The sequence below is a fragment of the Equus quagga genome, chromosome 13 (genome assembly GCF_021613505.1).
Source record: "Equus quagga isolate Etosha38 chromosome 13, UCLA_HA_Equagga_1.0, whole genome shotgun sequence".
Lineage (NCBI taxonomy): Eukaryota > Metazoa > Chordata > Mammalia > Perissodactyla > Equidae > Equus > Equus quagga.
In genome coordinates, this window is record NC_060279.1 from 61,979,386 (window position 1) to 61,997,526 (window position 18,141).

At 40.2% G+C, this 18,141-nt stretch overlaps 1 protein-coding gene across 3 annotated transcripts in view; it reads left to right on the forward strand.

Annotated features, from left to right (window-relative positions):
- The window catches only part of CTCF (CCCTC-binding factor), a 47,767-nt gene that overhangs the window by 20,297 nt on the left and 9,329 nt on the right, over nt 1-18,141 (forward strand). For 2 of the 3 annotated variants that reach the window (XM_046681851.1, XM_046681850.1), the window contains exons 3-7: nt 7,290-8,079; nt 8,427-8,597; nt 11,469-11,602; nt 14,520-14,640; nt 15,229-15,378. In XM_046681851.1, the coding sequence (XP_046537807.1) occupies nt 7,299-8,079; nt 8,427-8,597; nt 11,469-11,602; nt 14,520-14,640; nt 15,229-15,378 (1,357 nt within the window). In that variant the 5' untranslated portion in view covers nt 7,290-7,298. The remainder of the gene's footprint in view (nt 1-7,289; nt 8,080-8,426; nt 8,598-11,468; nt 11,603-14,519; nt 14,641-15,228; nt 15,379-18,141) is intronic. The other variant, XM_046681852.1, reaches the window with a different exon arrangement.

Genomic DNA, 18,141 nt, shown 5'->3' on the forward strand with positions numbered 1-18,141 from the left:
GTGTAACTTTCTATATTTCTATATATTTTTTTGTATTTTCTGTTTATTGAATGTATATGTATCTACAATTTCAAGTTTATTTATGGCTCATTTTGTTCTACAAAGAATTTGAAGAAATCTAATAATAAATAATAGAAAGTTAAAACCTCAGAAGATACAAATTAGAATAGGAAGTTATTACTTAGTTTAAGAGGAAAATAATTGCTCAAGGTGTGGCCAGCTAAAAAAGTGGTAACATGACCCTGTTACGTAAGTCTCACAATGAGAAAGATTCTTAGTTGAAGAAAAGCTTTTCTAGTCATGTAACTCCAAATGAAATTTCTCCCACGTAGCCTTTAGTGTAAGCCAAGGGCATAATGCCAAAACAAAACTTGGTGAAAGCAGTTCTGTAGGGGATAAAGCCATGTGACCCAAGTATACCCAGCTTTCTGATGGTCTGGCATAATTCTGGAATAAAGCCTGGAATAGAATGCTGAATTCCACAGAGAGGTCAAGTCAGATAAGGACAGAAAAGTCTGCTTTGGATTTACCAATTAAGGGCCATTGCTGGTCTCAGAGCAGTTCAATAGAATATTGGGGAACAGAAACCAGACTGTTGAACCGAGACATGAAAGAAAGAAAGGAGTAGAGACAGCTAGTTTGGGGTTGAGCATGGAGGAAATACAGAGATGGCAGATGCTAAATTGTTAAGGGGAGTTTTAAGATGGAAAAGATTTGAGCAACATAGAGCTGGCAGAGAAGGGGCTGAGGCAAGAGCAGGAGGGCTGAGGCAAGAGCAGGAGGGCTGATCCAGCAGGCTCCCCAAGGAAGCAGACCAGGCTGTTGGTGTAGGACCATGGGCCGGCCTCAGGGACCTTTGTGTTAGAGGCTAGGCCTCTGCATCCTCCCAGTCAACTAGTCAGCAGGGGCAGGGAGATGCTAAGGTACCAGTTTTCCTCTCTTCCAGCTTCCTCACCATGTGCCAGGATCACCTTGTCTCAGTCTGAGGGAAGCTTCTCCAAAGGCCTCCCTCTACCCAGAAGTTGGTTGGATGATTTTTTTTTTTATTAAGATTATCATAGTTAACAACCTTGTGAAATTACAATTGTACATCATTATTAGTCATGTTGTAGGTACACCACTTCACCCCTAGTGCCCTCCCCTCACCCCCGCTTGCCCCTGATAACCACCGATCTGTTCTCTTTATCTGTATGTTAACTACCACCTATGAGCAGAGTCATACAGAGTTCGTCTTTCTCTGTCTGGCTTATTTCACTCAACATAATACCCTCAAGGTCGATCCATGTTGTTGTGAATGGGACGACTTTGTCCTTTTTTATGGCTGAGTAGTATTCCATTGTATATATATACGATGTCTTATTTATCCAATCATCAGTTGCTGGGCACTTAGGTTGGTTCCATGACTTGGCTGTTGTGAAGAATGCTGCGATGAACATAGGGGTGCATGGGACTTTGGAATTGCTGATTTCAGGTTCTTAGGATAGTTACCCAGTAGGGGGATGGCTGGGTCATAAGGTATTTCTATTTTTAACTTTTTGAGAAATCTCCATACTGCTTTCTGTAGTGGCTGCACCAGTTTGCATTCCCACCAACAGTGTATGAGGGTTCCTTTTTCTGGTTGGATGGTTTTTTAAAAAAAATTCCTAAGCTTCGTTTTCTCACCAAGATTATAGAGAATACAGGAAGGATGCACTTCAGAATTCCGTTTTATGTGTGATACTGCCCCTCAGAGGACTAATGCGCTTTGCCAAGCTCATTTGGTTGGTTAGTGATAAATTAGGGGCTCGAGTTCAGGTTTCTTTATTCTATCCAGTGCCATTGAGTTGAAGGTGATAGCCAAACATCTACGTAGATATCCTTTAGGCAGTGAAACTGGGAGGTTACGGATGTGGATTTGAGAGACCTCTGTGTAGAGCTGGCTAAAGTGAAAAGGCTAGTGAAAGGAGTGGCTACAGAGAAAAGAACAGGGCCTTGATGTGCTCAGAGGGGCTGGGGAAGGGGCTCTCAGAGACAAGGGAAGAGAGCTGGGAAAGGCAGGAGCCAAAGGAGAAAGAAGCTAATGAAGGAGAAATATGGGTTTCATACTGTCAGAAACTGAAGTTGAGGATGAGGGGAATGCCTTTGGGTTGCCTGGTGTAGTTTGTGGTGAGTGGTGCTTCTGGAAGGAGGGAGTGGAATCTTTTTTAGCAAGGACAGGTCCTTAAGATAGAGCATAGCCATCTACAAGTGTATGCCAATTATATGTGTGATGTGATATCATCCTTATAAAAAATGCATGTCCATCATGTCCATAAGGGGGAAAAACAGAAAACAACAAAGTGCTAGGTGCTTATCTTAGGTATAGGAATTGCAGACAACTTTTACTTTGTGTGCTTCATTTTTCAGATTTCTATAAATAAGCTAATATACTTTGATAATCTGAAAAACAATGTGTCCTGGAAGTAAATGTAAACCCCTTTTTAGTGGTGTTGGGCCACAAAAAGATTTGACAAAACTAGAAAGCGTGGCTGACTCAAGCAAGGAGATAGGCAGAGAAAATGAGAGAGAGTGGGAGGGAGGGAGAGAGTGAGTGTGTGTGTGTGTGGGTGTGTCAAACTAAGAAAAAACTGAGTGGAAGCAGGAGGCCAAGCTGAGTCCATAGAGGAACAGAGGAGACAGTGTGACATACCTAGGAGAGCACAGTCCCCAGGGAGTGGGGAGAGAGACCTGGTCCGGCCTTTTATCTTAATTACTGATTCAGAGAAGAGACTCCCTTCTCCTGGAGGAAGTTAGGTAGAAGGATCCACTGCTTGAGGGGATGTACTGAGCTTTCTAAGCAGTATATGGGAGAGGCTGGTGACTTGCTACTTTGTGTCTGATGTTCTTCTGTAAAAATAGAAGCTACTGCTTTAAGACTGAGTCTGTGCTGATGTTCATGGACCTTATGCCATGTGTTTTTTCACAGTGAGAGAATACTCAGTCCTCTCAACTCCCTGGCAACGCAATTGGTTTCAGTTTGTACTCCTTTGTACTGATTCTTTTTCTACCTGTTTTATAATTCCATGACCTCTTTTAGGTTGGACTTGGTTACTTACAAGCAATTTCTAGCATTTTAATTTCTCAAATTCATGGCAGAGACAAGATGGATTTTTCTGTGTTCTTCAAATTGTGTGCTGCCAACCCCCACAGAACTCAGAGATTAAATGTTTTTCTTCCACCAGTTTTGTTATTGAGGATACCTAAATAGCCTGGGATTATGTAGTGACTCTCTGGCAGGGCCAGCATTAGAGTTTACAGCTTGTGAATTTTTGTTCTTTGTTCTTGGATACTTTTCCCAAGAATGTCATCAAGGTGCATGGGCTTTTTCTCTGTTCCCTAACTCCACCATTTGGAACTGTCATCATCTTTGCTGGGGTACTAATTTGGGGGGGAGGTGGATCTTCATGTCCTGGAAAACTTTCTTTTAAAAAAAATGTATGAAGAGTAGTGGTATAAAGTAGTACTTCTCAAATTTTAATATATGAAACCACATGGGCGTCTATTAAGTTGCAAATTCTGATTCTCTGGGTCAAGGGTGGAGCTTGAAGTTCTGTGTTTGTAACAAGTTCCAAGGTTATGCCAATTCTGCTGGTCCTGGGACCATACTTTGAATAAACAAGGTATAAAGCAGTGCTGACAAATACAGTAGCTTCTAGCCACATGTGGCTGTTGAAAATTTACAGTGTGACTAGTTCAAATTTAGGTATACTGCAAGTGTAAAATATATACCAGACTTCAAAGCCTTATGAAAAAAGAATATAAAATACCTCAGTTTTTTATATTGGGTTACATCTTGAAATGTTAATCTTTTGGACATATTGGGTTAAATAAAACAGATTACTAAAATTAATTTCACCTGTTTCTTTGTACTTCTAAAATATGGCTACTAGAAAATTTAAAATTATATGTATGTGGCTCACATTTGTTGCTTCCATTATATTTCTATTGGATAGTGCTAGTATAGAACATTCCTATCCCAAGAATAATCCATCTGAACAATATTGATTATATAAAAGTAATTATAGTTAGGATCATGCTTAAAGTAGTCTTTCACTATCAGAAATATAAATGAGATCTTGTAATAAAAATGCTCGCACAGGGGCCGGCCAGGTGGTGCAGTGGTTAAGTTTGCACGTTCCACTTCACCGGCCCGAGGTTCACCAGTTCGGATCCCAGGTGTGGACATGGCACCGCTCCGCAAGCCATGCTGTGGCAGGCATCCCACATAAAAAAATGGAGGAAGATGGGCACAGATGTTAGCTCAGGGCCAGTCTTCCTCAGCAAAAAGAGGAGGATTGGCAGCAGTTAGCTCAGGGCTAATCTTTCTCAAAAAAAAAAATCGCACATTGATGCTGAGACATTTTTTATTTATAGGCAAATTATAAAGCACTCTACAGATGTCCCTTGACCCTCTCCTTCTGCAATAACATTTTGTTATGTTTGTCCCCACTGTTAACGGAAGAGCTAGTAAGAGGCCTTTGCACTGAGCAGTGTAGTACATTTCTCTTGGTTGTTGAGAACAAGGGACTAATGAAAGTAGATAATAGCAGAACAAATCAGACTGATAGCCCAGCAACCCACAAGATTTTTCATCAGCTTTGGTTTTGTTCCATGCAGATAATAGGGTTTGCTGAATCGGTCCAAAAACATAGGTTGCTTCAGGCCTAGCTTTTGCTCTTAAAGAGCTTTCGTAAGCCAGCTCGGGAAATAGATCATTTTGTGAAAAGCTTAAGTGCAAAATAGTGTGGTTATTTTATCAGCAGAAACATTCAGAGAAAAGCGATGTCTAAAGAGCAACAAGTCATAAATCTGAATAGGTTATCTGGGGTCAGATACTGAGGGGCCTTGAAAGCCAGAGGGAGGGGTGTTATATGTATCGTGCATCTCTCCCTTTTGCAAAAATAGACACACACTTTGTTGAGGAAATTAAGCACTATTTTTTGTGAAATGATTAAATCTTAACTTCCCCCACCCAGAAATCATGTCGTTTTCCATTGCCAACCATATGAGTATGGTCTTCATATATTGTCATTCAAGACCATCCAAACTATGGCCACAACCAACACATCTTTCTCCTATCTCTTTCTACCCTTTCCTCTGTCCTTTGCTTTAAGCCAACTTTTTTATTCTTTCTCATAACCAGTTCCCTCATGTATTTGTTCTACAAAAGGATCCAACCCCCTTCCCCTTCAGAATATACACACATATCACTCTGCCTTTGAATGTCCTGCCTATGTTTCAGGGTTCCATTCAGATTCCACATTTATGAAGAATCTTGATTTCACATGTAGTTAGGTAGGGTTCTCCAAACCTACCTACTTTTGCCTTTAACTCTTGTACCTATTCTGTCCCTTATGTTAGACGGTAACTCCTAGAATGCAAGACCAGGCCTGGCCCATCTCCGTATAGTCTTTGTACTGCCTTGCAGGTGGTCCTGGCTTAAGGAGGTTTATCTAAAGCTGCTAAAATGGATACAGTGTTAAGGTGCCTAGACAGAGAATTGGAGAAACGTGCCTCTAATAGAAATAGTAAAAACTTTGTTTGAGACTAGGGCAAGAATACAAAACACCTTAAAATTTAATTTTGAATTAACCTTGTATATGTTTATGGGTTTTGTTAGGTCAGATTATTGCTATGAACTAGATAATTTTTCAGACCCATTTTACTCTTAGATATCCAGATACTCTCAGTACTCACAAGACTTAAGAGCCAGAAATATGAATTGGCTGATTTTTTTTTCCTTTTTTTTTTTTTTTTTTTGAGGAAGATTACCCCTGAGCTAACATCTGCCACCAATCCTCTTTTTGCTGAGGAAAGCTGGCCCTGAGCTAACATTCGTGCCTTTCTTTCTCTGCTTTGTATGTGGGATGCCTACCATAGCATGGCTTGTCAAGCAGTGCTATGTCTGCACCCGGGATCCAAACCAGCGAACCCTGGGCTGCCGAAGCAGAACGTGTGCACTTAACCGCTGCACCACCGGGCCAGCCCCCTTCCTCTACTTTTTGAATGTGGGATGCCTGCCACAGCATGGCTTGACACGTGGTGCGTAGGTCTGCACCCAGGATCTGAACTGGTGAACCCCAGGCCGCCGAAGAGGAATGTGCGAGCTTAACCACTGTACTACCAGGCTGGCCCCTCTGTTTTCTATTATATATTCAGTTAGCATTTATTGAGTCCTTACCAACCTGGGCAACGTGCTAAAGTGTAAAAACTGCTTGTTAGACATGGTCCCAGTCCTCAAGGAACTCAGGGTCTCATAGAGGAGAGAGAGATACATGAATGTCAAGTAGAATGACACAGGAGGTGGTGGTGTGTGGTAGTTACAAGCAGGGCCTTTGGAGTCTGGATTCAAGTTCTTATTCTGAATCCAAAAAACAGAGTGAAAAAACATGACAGCGCATGTTTTCTAAAGTAGAATTTAGCTAAAAACAGCAAGGCCTTCTGCCAGTGTTTTTATAAAGAGGTATAGGAAATGTATAAGCTTTAAACTAGTTTTGTTAATAATTCTTTAATGTTAAATATCAGTCAAACTTGAGTCTAATTGTTTCGTATCCTATTTTTTTTAACCATTTATTGGTTTGAATCAGGATCCAAAGATCCATATAGTGTGATCAATTGCTGCATCTCTTAAGTCTTTTATCTATATCAGAGATTCTCAACCTCAGTACTGTTGACATTTGGGGCCCAATAACTTTTTGTGGTGGAGGACTGATCTGTGCATAGCAAGATGTTTAGTAACATCTCTGGCCTCTATCCACTAGATGCTGGTAGCACACCCACCCCGGTAGTGACAACCAAAAAATGTCTCCAGGCCTTGCCAGATGTCCCCTGGAGGCAAAGTCACACCAGGTTGAGAACTGCTGATCTGTAGGTTCTCCCTCTGTCTTTCCCATATTTTCTCCTGGTGATTTTTTTGCAGAAGAAACTGGGTAGTTAATCCTGCAGAGATTCCTTCAGTCTGGATTTCACTGATTTCATCCCTATAGTGTAATTTAACATCCTCTGTCACCATTTCCTATTAATTGGTAGTTGGATCTAAAGGCTTGATTAGTTTCCAATATTTTGTTTTGTTTGACAAGACTGCTTCATAGGTGGCGTTTTGTTCTTCTGTCAGGAGGCACATAGTATCTGTTTTGTCTTTTTATAATATTAACAACTGTTGATACCTTATTTATTCATCAGGAATCTTTTTTATTTTAAAATGTATTTTATATATTTTCATTTAGACAAACTTTATTTAAAATAACAATCTGTGTTCTCCCTTAATAAAGGAAGGGGAAATGGAAGGTGAGGCGGTTGAAGCCATTGTGGAGGAGTCTGAAACTTTCATTAAAGGAAAGGAGAGAAAGACTTACCAGAGACGCCGGGAAGGGGGCCAGGAAGAGGACGCATGCCACCTACCCCAGAACCAGAGTGATGGGGGTGAGGTGGTCCAGGATGTCAATAGCAGTGTACAGATGGTAATGATGGAACAGCTGGATCCTACCCTTCTTCAGATGAAGACTGAAGTAATGGAGGGTACAGTCGCTCCAGAAGCAGAGGCTGCTGTGGACGATACCCAGATCATAACCTTGCAGGTTGTAAATATGGAGGAACAGCCCATAAACATAGGAGAGCTTCAGCTTGTTCAAGTACCCGTTCCTGTGACTGTACCTGTTGCTACCACATCGGTAGAAGAACTTCAGGGGGCTTATGAGAATGAAGTATCTAAAGAGGGCCTTTCAGAAAGCGAACCCATGATATGTCACACCTTACCTTTGCCTGAAGGGTTTCAGGTGGTGAAAGTGGGGGCCAATGGAGAGGTGGAGACACTAGAACAAGGGGAACTTCCGCCTCAGGAAGATCCTAGTTGGCAAAAAGACCCAGACTATCAGCCACCAGCCAAAAAAACAAAGAAAACCAAAAAAAGCAAACTGCGTTACACAGAGGAGGGCAAAGATGTGGATGTGTCTGTCTATGATTTTGAGGAAGAGCAGCAGGAGGGTCTGCTGTCAGAGGTTAATGCAGAGAAAGTGGTTGGTAACATGAAGCCTCCAAAACCAACAAAAATTAAAAAGAAAGGTAAAATGAGTTTATTCATTATAATCTCATAAAACCTCTCTGGGATAAAGTATATAACAGTGCATATGCAGGTTATTTTATATTAAATGGATTTTTTAAAAAGATCAGGATGTGGGTTCCAGTCTTTTTAGCCAGTCTGAAAGAGGTTTTTCCAGATTGAGTACTTTTTAAGCCCTGAAGAGAAAGAAGTAAATCTATAAGTGGCATGAGATAATTATGACTTAATATGACTTAGGTTAAGTTTAGTTATAAAAGGCTAATGAAATATATTTGTACAAATTTAAGATTAAGATTAATCTTAACACTTTAAAACCCTGCAACAAGTAAGTGTTTTATTTTGCATATAGGTGTAAAGAAGACATTCCAGTGTGAGCTTTGCAGTTACACGTGTCCACGGCGTTCAAATTTGGATCGTCACATGAAAAGTCACACTGATGAGAGACCACACAAGTGCCATCTTTGTGGCAGGGCATTCAGAACAGTCACCCTCCTGAGGAATCACCTTAACACACACACAGGTGCTGGATAAGAATGTTGGGGGCTACAGCATAGCAAAGATTGTAGCTTGGGTTTTAAGTATCATCCAAGCTGGTTCCAGTGGGAAGTTAAAGAAGGAAGATTTTTATTCTTTTTTATCGTGCCCTTTTTGTAATCTTGATTTATTGTAAACACATGGACTTAGTTATAGGCAAATGTAAAGAAAATTTTATGGAAAATGATTATATAAGGATGATGATTCAGAAAAAGATTATCTATGGCAGTTAATCTATAATACTTCCTGAAGACATCACCATTGTGGTGCTGAGATTTTAGCAACGACGAAAAATGACCCACAAAATTCCCAGGCAACAATTGCTAGGCACTATGAGAAAGAACATTAGAAGTAGAAGTGAAGGGTCAGCCCTGGTGGCCTAATGGTTAAGTTCGGCGCACTCTGCTTTAGTGGTCCAGGTTCAGTTCCTGGATTCGGACCTACACTGCTCTGTTAGTGGCCATGCTGTGCTCACGGCCCACATACTAAAAAATAGAGGAAGATTGGCACAAATGTTAGTTCAGGGCGAATCTTCCTCAGCAAAAAGAAATAAAGAAATAGAAGTGAAATGCTACCTTTGTAAAAACCATGGTTTCTGGTTGTTTCGCCTCAAGGAAAATAAGTAATTTGTAATCTCAGAATGGAAAGTTTAAGGTACCATTTTAGCAATTTTCAAACATTTATTCACACTCCATACCTACTTTAATATTCTAATATTAGCTTCATCTTGACTGTGGTCAGGTCCAAGGGGTCACTGAAGTAGAGAGACTGTGCACTGGAGCTTTCTTTAGGCTCTCTCCTGGGCTCTTTGCACTTTCAGTGTTGGCACTTGACTGCAAGTGCTAATAGAAGCTTCTCTCTCCCAGTTCCTCATGCAGAATAGCTTTCCTCTATCCAGATTCTCCAACTCATTTTATATGATGACTTTCGTTTTTGATTTGATATGCTGGTTGTCCGATGAGCATGATCAAGCGGGGGTTGACCTTTAAGCAGTATGCTGTGCTTTAGTATATTCTTACTAATGCGCCTTAGTCACTTTTCACCATCTCCCTAGTCTCTACTCAGACACTTGATGATATATTTTATTTAGTGGTTTGAAGGTACTATGAAAGGGGCATATGACTAGATAAAAGTAGTTAGCCCTATCCAAGGACTTCCCAAGATGGGAGTGCCTTGACGTGGGCAGTGTATGTCATGGTCTAGTTCTCAGCTTTGAAAATAAGTTCAGTCTGTTCAGTTACTTAGAGCTGATTTGGCAGGTATAAGTCATGCTGACCACACCCTCAAGGGTCAGGTGCGTATCAGAAAATCAGTTTATGGTGAGGAAAACACCTTTTTATTTTCTAGATCCAGTTGTATTGCATTCTAGGGGGCACCCTTGCCTATGTTGAAATGCTGTAGCAATTGAAAGGTGACTTGTTCAGCATGAACCTTGAGCAGAGGGACATAGGCGGTCATGTGGTGCAATCCTGTCCCACAGCAGTGTCTACTTCTTTCTTAATTGCCATGAGTATGTCTACCAGAGGCAGGCCTCTTTCTCTCCCCTAGATAGTACTAGGTAAACATTGGAAATTCTTGGTTTTCAGCTTACCTTGTCCTAACAGAAATGGATGCTGCTTTCCTTCTCTTGTTCATTGTTTTACTTACCTATCTCTACCACCAGACTATGCCTTTTTCACAGATGAGAACTCTCCTTCACTCCTCCATCCTCGGTGGTACTAAAGAAGCAAACTGAGCAAATGAACATTCCTTGGAATTTCTTAGTTGCTGTCATACTCCAATCATATTTCCCTCTCCAAGGTTCTCTCAGTCTCTGGGGGAATCATCTCTGCAGGTGGCTGGTCCCATTGATTATATTGTGACTCTTCCTAATTCCCTTCTCAGAGGTAGCATTCCTTTGGTTTTGGTGTTTGGGATTACCTTGCTGTCACCCTTTCCCTGAGGCCACAATTACAGACGGTCCCTAGTTTCTGAGTAATAGTGTATGAAAACAGCACTGTGTTCTGCTGTCAGCTTTATTTCCTTATTGTCGTTATTACCTGGGGATGATATTTTCAATGTAGTATTCAGACTATAAAGTGACTGGAGAAGCTCCACTAAAGTAGTCAGTTGTGTGATGGGGCTACTATGTGAAGACATATTAAAAACAGTAAGATTCTTTCAGTGAAAGAAAAACAACAAGAAATGTGGAGAATATATTATTAGTTCATAAAAATGTTTATGCCATGAATTGACATTCAGATCAGAGCATAGTAGACATGGATGTTTGAAAGTGTTGTTTAAGTCAGTAAAAAGCTTTACTTTGTAACCTTGTACTTGTTTCTGTACTTTGAAAACAAGCTATCATATTTGTATTTTTAAAAAAAGACAAAGTGTCAGAATCTGGATGGGCCAATGGCCCCATATATATAGTTGTAATACAGTAAGATTTGATGTGCAAAAGGATCTCAAGTCAAATGACTATTAATTCTGTGACCTGTACTTGATAAAACATTAAGGTTTAAAAGATGTTCTTCATTTTTTAGCAAGAGTTGAAACAGAATGATGTTTCTACTAACTGTTAATCCATAGCAACCAGAATATTCACAAAATAGGGATAAAAAGAATTTTGTATTCAAAGGCAGCAGACTCAAATAAGTAATTAAGAGAAACTAAGTGTTTGGCCCATTTTTCTGATATTCTGATGTTAGTGTTGTAAAGTCAGCTGGGCCCTCTCATAGCTTTTGGAGTTACTCAGACTAATGCAGGGTTGATGAGATGACTAGGGTCCAGCCTCATGCAGCAGTTCTCTGTCACACATTGAACTCATTGACTGTGCCCTTGATCTTGTCTTCCTGTTGTACCCTCTTTTCTCTAGGTACTCGTCCTCACAAGTGCCCAGACTGCGACATGGCCTTTGTGACTAGTGGAGAGTTGGTGCGGCATCGTCGTTACAAACACACCCATGAGAAGCCATTTAAGTGTTCCATGTGCGATTATGCCAGCGTAGAAGTAAGTGTTCAGCTCCTTGTTGGTTTCTCTCTTAAGAAGACCATGATTCCAGTATGAGGATATAAACTACCAAGGCTAATAACTTAAGATGAGATAGAAAATCTTACTAGAGTAACACTCCTAGTCCTCCCCACCACCAAAAATATTGAGTGTGAAAGATTTACTCATTAAAAAAAGGGAACCATTTCTACATGTTGTTATAGGGAGGTTCTACCAAACTTGAAAGAAAGAAATAGCTGTACCCAGAGCATTTTAAAATGGGAGATTTATCACCTTTGTTATTTGAGGCTACCCTGTTACCAAAACGGGATAAAGATACTATCAAAAAGAAAACTATCTTATTCTCATAGAGAAGCAAAAATTCTAAATAAAGTTACTAAACTATATTTAGTAAAATATTTTAAAAGATAAGCGATTACTAAATAGAGTATCTAAAATGCAAGGATAGTTCAACATCAGGAAATTATTGGTGTGTACTACATTGAGAGATTAAAGAAAAACTTTATGATCATTCTTAGATTACTGAAAAACTATAAAACTCAGTATCATTACTGCTTAAAGTCCTAGCAAGAGTGAAAGAGGGGCTGGCCCGCTGGCACAGTGGTTAAGTGCGCACGTTCTGCTTCTCGGCGGCCCAGGGTTCACCGGTTCGGATCCCAGGTGTGGACATGGCACCACTTGGCAAAAGCCGTGCTGTGGTAGGCATCCCATGTATAAAGTAGAGGAAGATGGGCATGAATGTTAGCTCAGGGCCAGTCTTCCTCAGCAAAAAGAGGAGGATTGGCAGTAGTTAGCTCAGGGCTAATCTTCCTCAAAAAAAAGAGTAAAAGAAAATGTCTTTACTAGAACGAGTATATACTAGAAACCTCTAGTAAACCTATCCTAATTAACTCTGAAACATTGCAAGTATTCCCATTAAAATTTGGTACAAGGGGGCCAGCCCCATGGCCGAGTGGTTAAGTTCGAGCACTCCGCTTTGGTGGCCCAGGGTTTTGCCAGTTCGGGTCCTGGGCACAGACCTAGCACTGCTCGTCAGGCCATGCTGAGGCAGCGTTCCACATAGCTCAACTAGAAGGACCTACACCTAGAATACACAACTATGTATGGGGCGCTTTGGGGAGAAGAACAAAAAGAAAAGGAAAAAAAATTAGGGGGAGCAAAACAAGATTCCATTCTTACTGTTTTCAACATTGTCTTGGAAATCCTAGCTAATAAAATAAAATAAGAAATGAATTTTAATTGGAAAAAGGAAACTTGTTTCTTGCTGACTTATTTGTTTACATGGAAAATCCAAGAGAATCAGCTAAAGAACTTTGAGCTGTAAGCTAAGTTTAGTTGGGTGATTAGATAAAATAGGTACACAGAAATCAGTAACTTACTTAATACTATCAATGGTAGGAAACAGATTCAAATTCTAATAGCAATAAAATGACTTAGGGATAAACTGAACAACAACAAACATTTGATGGTGTGAAGAAAACTTGACAGACTTTTCCAAAGGACATGAATAAATGAAGAGACATTACACGTTGATTGTAAATTTCAACTGGAAGAGTAAACATGAATGACTAAGAAAAATTTGAGACAAGAATGAGAGGTTTGTGCAGTTGATGTGGTGAAACTCCTTAGTAAATGAAGACAGCGTGATATCGGAGCAAGAATAAGTAGCTCATTGGAACAGAATTTCATATATAAGTGCATATAGGAATTTAATGTATGATAAGTAGGCGAATCTTGCAAAGAGAATTAGTAATGCTGCTGACAGCATTGTTTAACCATTACAGTGTGTGAAAACTTGCTGTGTAGCACTCACAAGTACAGGAGGGTTTTCTTATTGTTAAAACTGGAACTTTAAAAAAAATTTTCAGGGGGGCTGGCCCCGTGGCCAAGTGGTTAAGTTCGCGCGCTCTGCTGCAGGCGGCCCAGTGTTTCGTTGGTTCGAATCCTGGGCGTGGACATGGCACTGCTCATCAAACCACGCTGAGGCAGCGTCCCACATGCCACAACTAGAAGGACCCACAACGAAGAATATTACAACTACGTACCAGGGGGCTTTGGGGAGAAAAAGGAAAAAATAAAATCTTTAAAAAAAAAAAAAAATTTTCAGGGCCGGCCCTGTGGCACAGTGGTTAAGTGCGCACATTCCACTTCTGGAACCCGGGGTTCGCAGGTTTGGATCCCAGGTGCAGACATGGCACCGCTTGGCAAAAGCCATGCTGTGGCAGGCGTCCCACGTATACAGTAGAGGAAGATAGGCATGGATGTTAGCTCAGGGCCAGTCTTCCTCAGCAAAAAGAGGAGGATTGGCAGTAGTTAGCTCAGGGCTAATCTTCCTCAAAAAATAAATAAATAATTTTTCAAATCAAACAGTAGTGCGCATTCAAAGCATTTCTTAACATCGAGTTAGAAAGTCACCATTTTGTTGGAAAGGTACACAGCAGGATACAAAAAACATAGTCATTAGTGAGGAAGGTAAATGAGAGGCCCTTGTGAAGCCTGGCCAGTCTGGGAAGTGCTAATGATAGGAAGATGAATTAAAATAGGTGCTTATTAACTCAGATTCAAAATTTGGAATAAAATTGACCTATAAGTAAGCATAGATTATTTAAAAACTGTTATGGAAAACTTTAAACATTTATAGGAGTAGAGGGAATAGTATTAACCAACTTAGACAGTTATTAATAATGACCAATATTGACTTATCTATTCTCCTATTCATTTACCCTCTTCCTTTGGATTATGTTATGGATTTAAGAAACAAAGATTATAAATAACAAAGAGGAGAAATATTATCTTTCGGACTTTTTCTGTATTCTGAACTTCAGTGCCCAAAAACAAGCTTTTGTGCTTAACCCACAGCACTCACGTTACATTCTGTGTCAACAAAGTATGCTATCGGGTTGCTTTCGTGTTTCAGGTCAGCAAATTAAAACGTCACATTCGCTCTCATACTGGAGAGCGTCCGTTCCAGTGCAGCTTGTGCAGTTATGCCAGCAGGGACACATACAAGCTGAAAAGGCACATGAGAACCCATTCAGGTAGGACTTCTCGCCTCCTTCTTGTATTAATGAGCTACTTTTCAGTGGATCCCATGGGACCCTGTGAACCACCACGAGCCCTATTGCTTACCTGAATGGAAACTAGAATGAAAGTAGTATATAATTGACAAATGCTTCTCTGGCATATCTTCTGAATTCATTGTTGTGAATATACATTGGAGAATAGACAGTTTGTACTGTTAGAAGAAGTCTGAGTAGATTAACCCAACTTGTTCAGTTTTCCTAAGTACTGTCTTGTCCTAAAAAGAAAAACTGGTAGGTCCTCCTGTCATCCCATCTACTCTCCCCCGGAAGTAAGCATTGCTGTAGGAACTGCTTTTTCCAATGTGAAAGGACTCCATGGCGAAGCTGGGCAGGGCAGAGCAGAGGTGGTGGCATCAGATCAGGGCTTGTTTGCCATCTCTGAAGATTGGCATGAGCCAAGCCGTGGGCTTGAGCCTCAGCCTTCCTAAGTAATACCTGTAAATTCTCTGCAGCATAGCATACCTGCCACCTGAATACCCCTCCAATTAAATGATAGTATTTAGTCATTTCATCTAATTTCTTCATTCTGTATTTCCTTTTAAGGAGAAAAACCTTATGAATGTTATATTTGTCACGCTCGGTTCACCCAAAGTGGTACCATGAAGATGCACATTTTACAGAAGCACACAGAAAATGTGGCCAAATTTCACTGTCCCCACTGTGACACTGTCATAGCCCGAAAAAGTGATTTGGGTAAGTAAATAAGTGGAAAATGAAAAAAATGTCTTCAAGGATTTTTGAAAAAATGAAGATGATGAATAACTTCCTTTTCTAACCCATTTTGTGTATGTGAATGGCCTGCCACTCAATAAAAGCCATTGATTAGCTGCTATTTTTTTCTGTCTCTTCTTTCGCCTACTACAGTCAGGCCACAAGATTCTTTCCTGAATATAGCTCATCTATAAATTAACAGGAGCTGTAATGAGAGGAAACAGAGTATACCTTTAATTAGTAGCCTTCATGGGTAATGTTAAATAGGGAAGTGACATAGTATGATCCAAACTAAGGTCAGTCTACTTCAGTTTTTTCAGAACATTTGTCCTTTCTCTAAGTAATTGGACTGTTTCATTGGTTTGGTGATAATTATATTTCTGCGTGTAATTAAGCTAGAGTTTATATAGAGGCAAAGTTTAGCATTAGAAATTTTAATATAATCCATACTTAAAGATAGGTCACCTGAATTTCTCCCCTTGTTTTTCTTATTTAAAAGAGATAAAAATATTGCCCTAGTCTGTTCTCTGTCCAAAATGCATTTCTCCTTGAGTATTATTTTTTTGAACATTTTTACATTTGGATGAATTTTTGTACTTTACAAATTGTCTTTCACTTTTCTTTTACTCTTTTACTCATTTGATCTTCTCAACAACCATATGAAGTCATCAAGGCATATGCAGTATGTATTCTAGCTTTATAGGTGATGAACCTAAGGCTCACACAGGTGTCTTGTCCAAAGCTGCACAGCACAGCTTTTGAGTGGCAAAGCTGGGCTTGAGTCCTCTTGAGTCCCCACAGGTGTTTCTTACACTGAGGAATATGTGAGTACTCAGGTCATATCAGCAATCTCGCAAGCCACAGCATAAACGTGGCCTGTGTTTCTGCAGCATTGGTTTTACCCAAAAGTTTTTTGGGTTTTTTTGTGTTTTTTTTTTTGTTTTCTTTTTTTTTGAGGAAGATTAGCCCTGAGCTAACTGCTGCCAATCCTCCTCTTTTCACTGAGGAAGACTGGCCCTGAGCTAACATCCGTGCCCATCCTCCTCTACTTTTTTTTTATATGTGGGACACCTACCACAGCATGGCATGCCAAGCAGTACCATGTCCACACCTGGGATCTGAACCAGTGAACCCTGGGCCACCAAAGCAGAACAGGCGCACTTAACCGCTGCACCACCGGGCCGGTCCCTACCCAAAAGGTTTTGAGTAAAATTATACAATTTAACTGGTGTCTTAAAACATTTTTATATTAATATGACTATATTGAGCAAAGTGCAGACTGACATATATTTTTAAGATGAAACCGTGAGTTTGAAGCAGAGGACTTTGGGCTCCACATAAGACCCATGGGTCATGTGTTCATCCTACTCTGCTGTTAAGAGGACTTCGTTAGAAAGATTTAAGAGGCACTGTCCTCAGGTAAATGAAAGAGTTTTACTCTTCTCATCATATAGAAACTAAAATCTAAACCAATGACATCTCATTGAAATATGTGTGAGCTATTAGGTTATTGTCTGGATTGTTCAAATTTTTGTCTTTGCTGAGGAAGGTTAGCCCTGAGTTAACATCTGTTACCAATCTGTCTCTTTTTTTTTTTTTTTTCTTTTTTGGCTTGAGGAAGATTAGCCCTGAGCTAACATCTGTGCCAGTCTTCCTCCACTTTATATGTGGGTCTCCACCACAGTGTGGCTGAGGTACACCCCTGAGATCTGAACCCACAAACCTGGACCACCAAAGCAGAGCGTACCAAACTTAACCACTACACCACAGGGCCAGCCCCTCAATTTTTTTAGTTATTCACTTTTATGATATGTTTATGATATAAACAACACCCTGGGTATTTTATACTTGCGTGATCACTCTTAGACCTTGTATAATAAGGTCTTTATGAGACACTTAATTGCCTAGGAGCTGTCAAGTAATAATCTCCCAAAAGCAGTCCTAAAGAAGTTTGTGTTCCTCTTTAAAGCAGGCCTGATTCACTCTGATACGCAGTAATTAAAATTCATCGCTTCGTTACACTTCAGTTAAAAAAAAATTACTACTTTGTGACACAGGAAAGCATGGGCTTTGGAGACAGACCTGCTGGAGTGAAGGCTGACCTCTGAATACTTACTGCTCTAAGCTTCTTTTTCTTTTTGTCCTCAACTGATATATTGGAATAATACCTTCCTTACAGGATTGTTTTTACAAGTATTTAATAAGAACATATGAAAGAAAAAGTCTTTTATATTACTGTTAGTTTGGTCTCTATCAGAGGACCAGAATGGGAAAGTTGAGGTTTAAAAATTATTTGAAATAATATATGCACATATAAAGGTCTTCATTTAATGAAGGTGTGTAGAGAGTGAGAAGTCAGAGCCATCCCTTTCGCTGTCCTCGTCTCCAGTCTTCAGAACCGGCCCTCTTGAAGTGGTGTGATAGTGCTAGTACCGTGACTGAAGCAGATTGGCAGCACCGTAAATTCATGATCCCAATGCAGCTGGGCTCTTGTTGCTCCTGCACAGTCCAGCTGTTTGGCCTTGTCAGGTGTGCTCCCATTTTCCACAGTGACTTTGTTTGTTCATTCGTTCCATAAATGTTTGGGTGCCTGCTATGTGAGAGGTGCCATGACAGATTTGGGTAAATCACTCTTAACTTTTTTTAAACCTCTACTGTTCGTCCCCTTTACTCTCTGCCTCCCTGGTCTCAGTAAGTGACTTCTTTTTCTACTTCAGAAAAAAAAAAGGCAACAGATCAAAACTG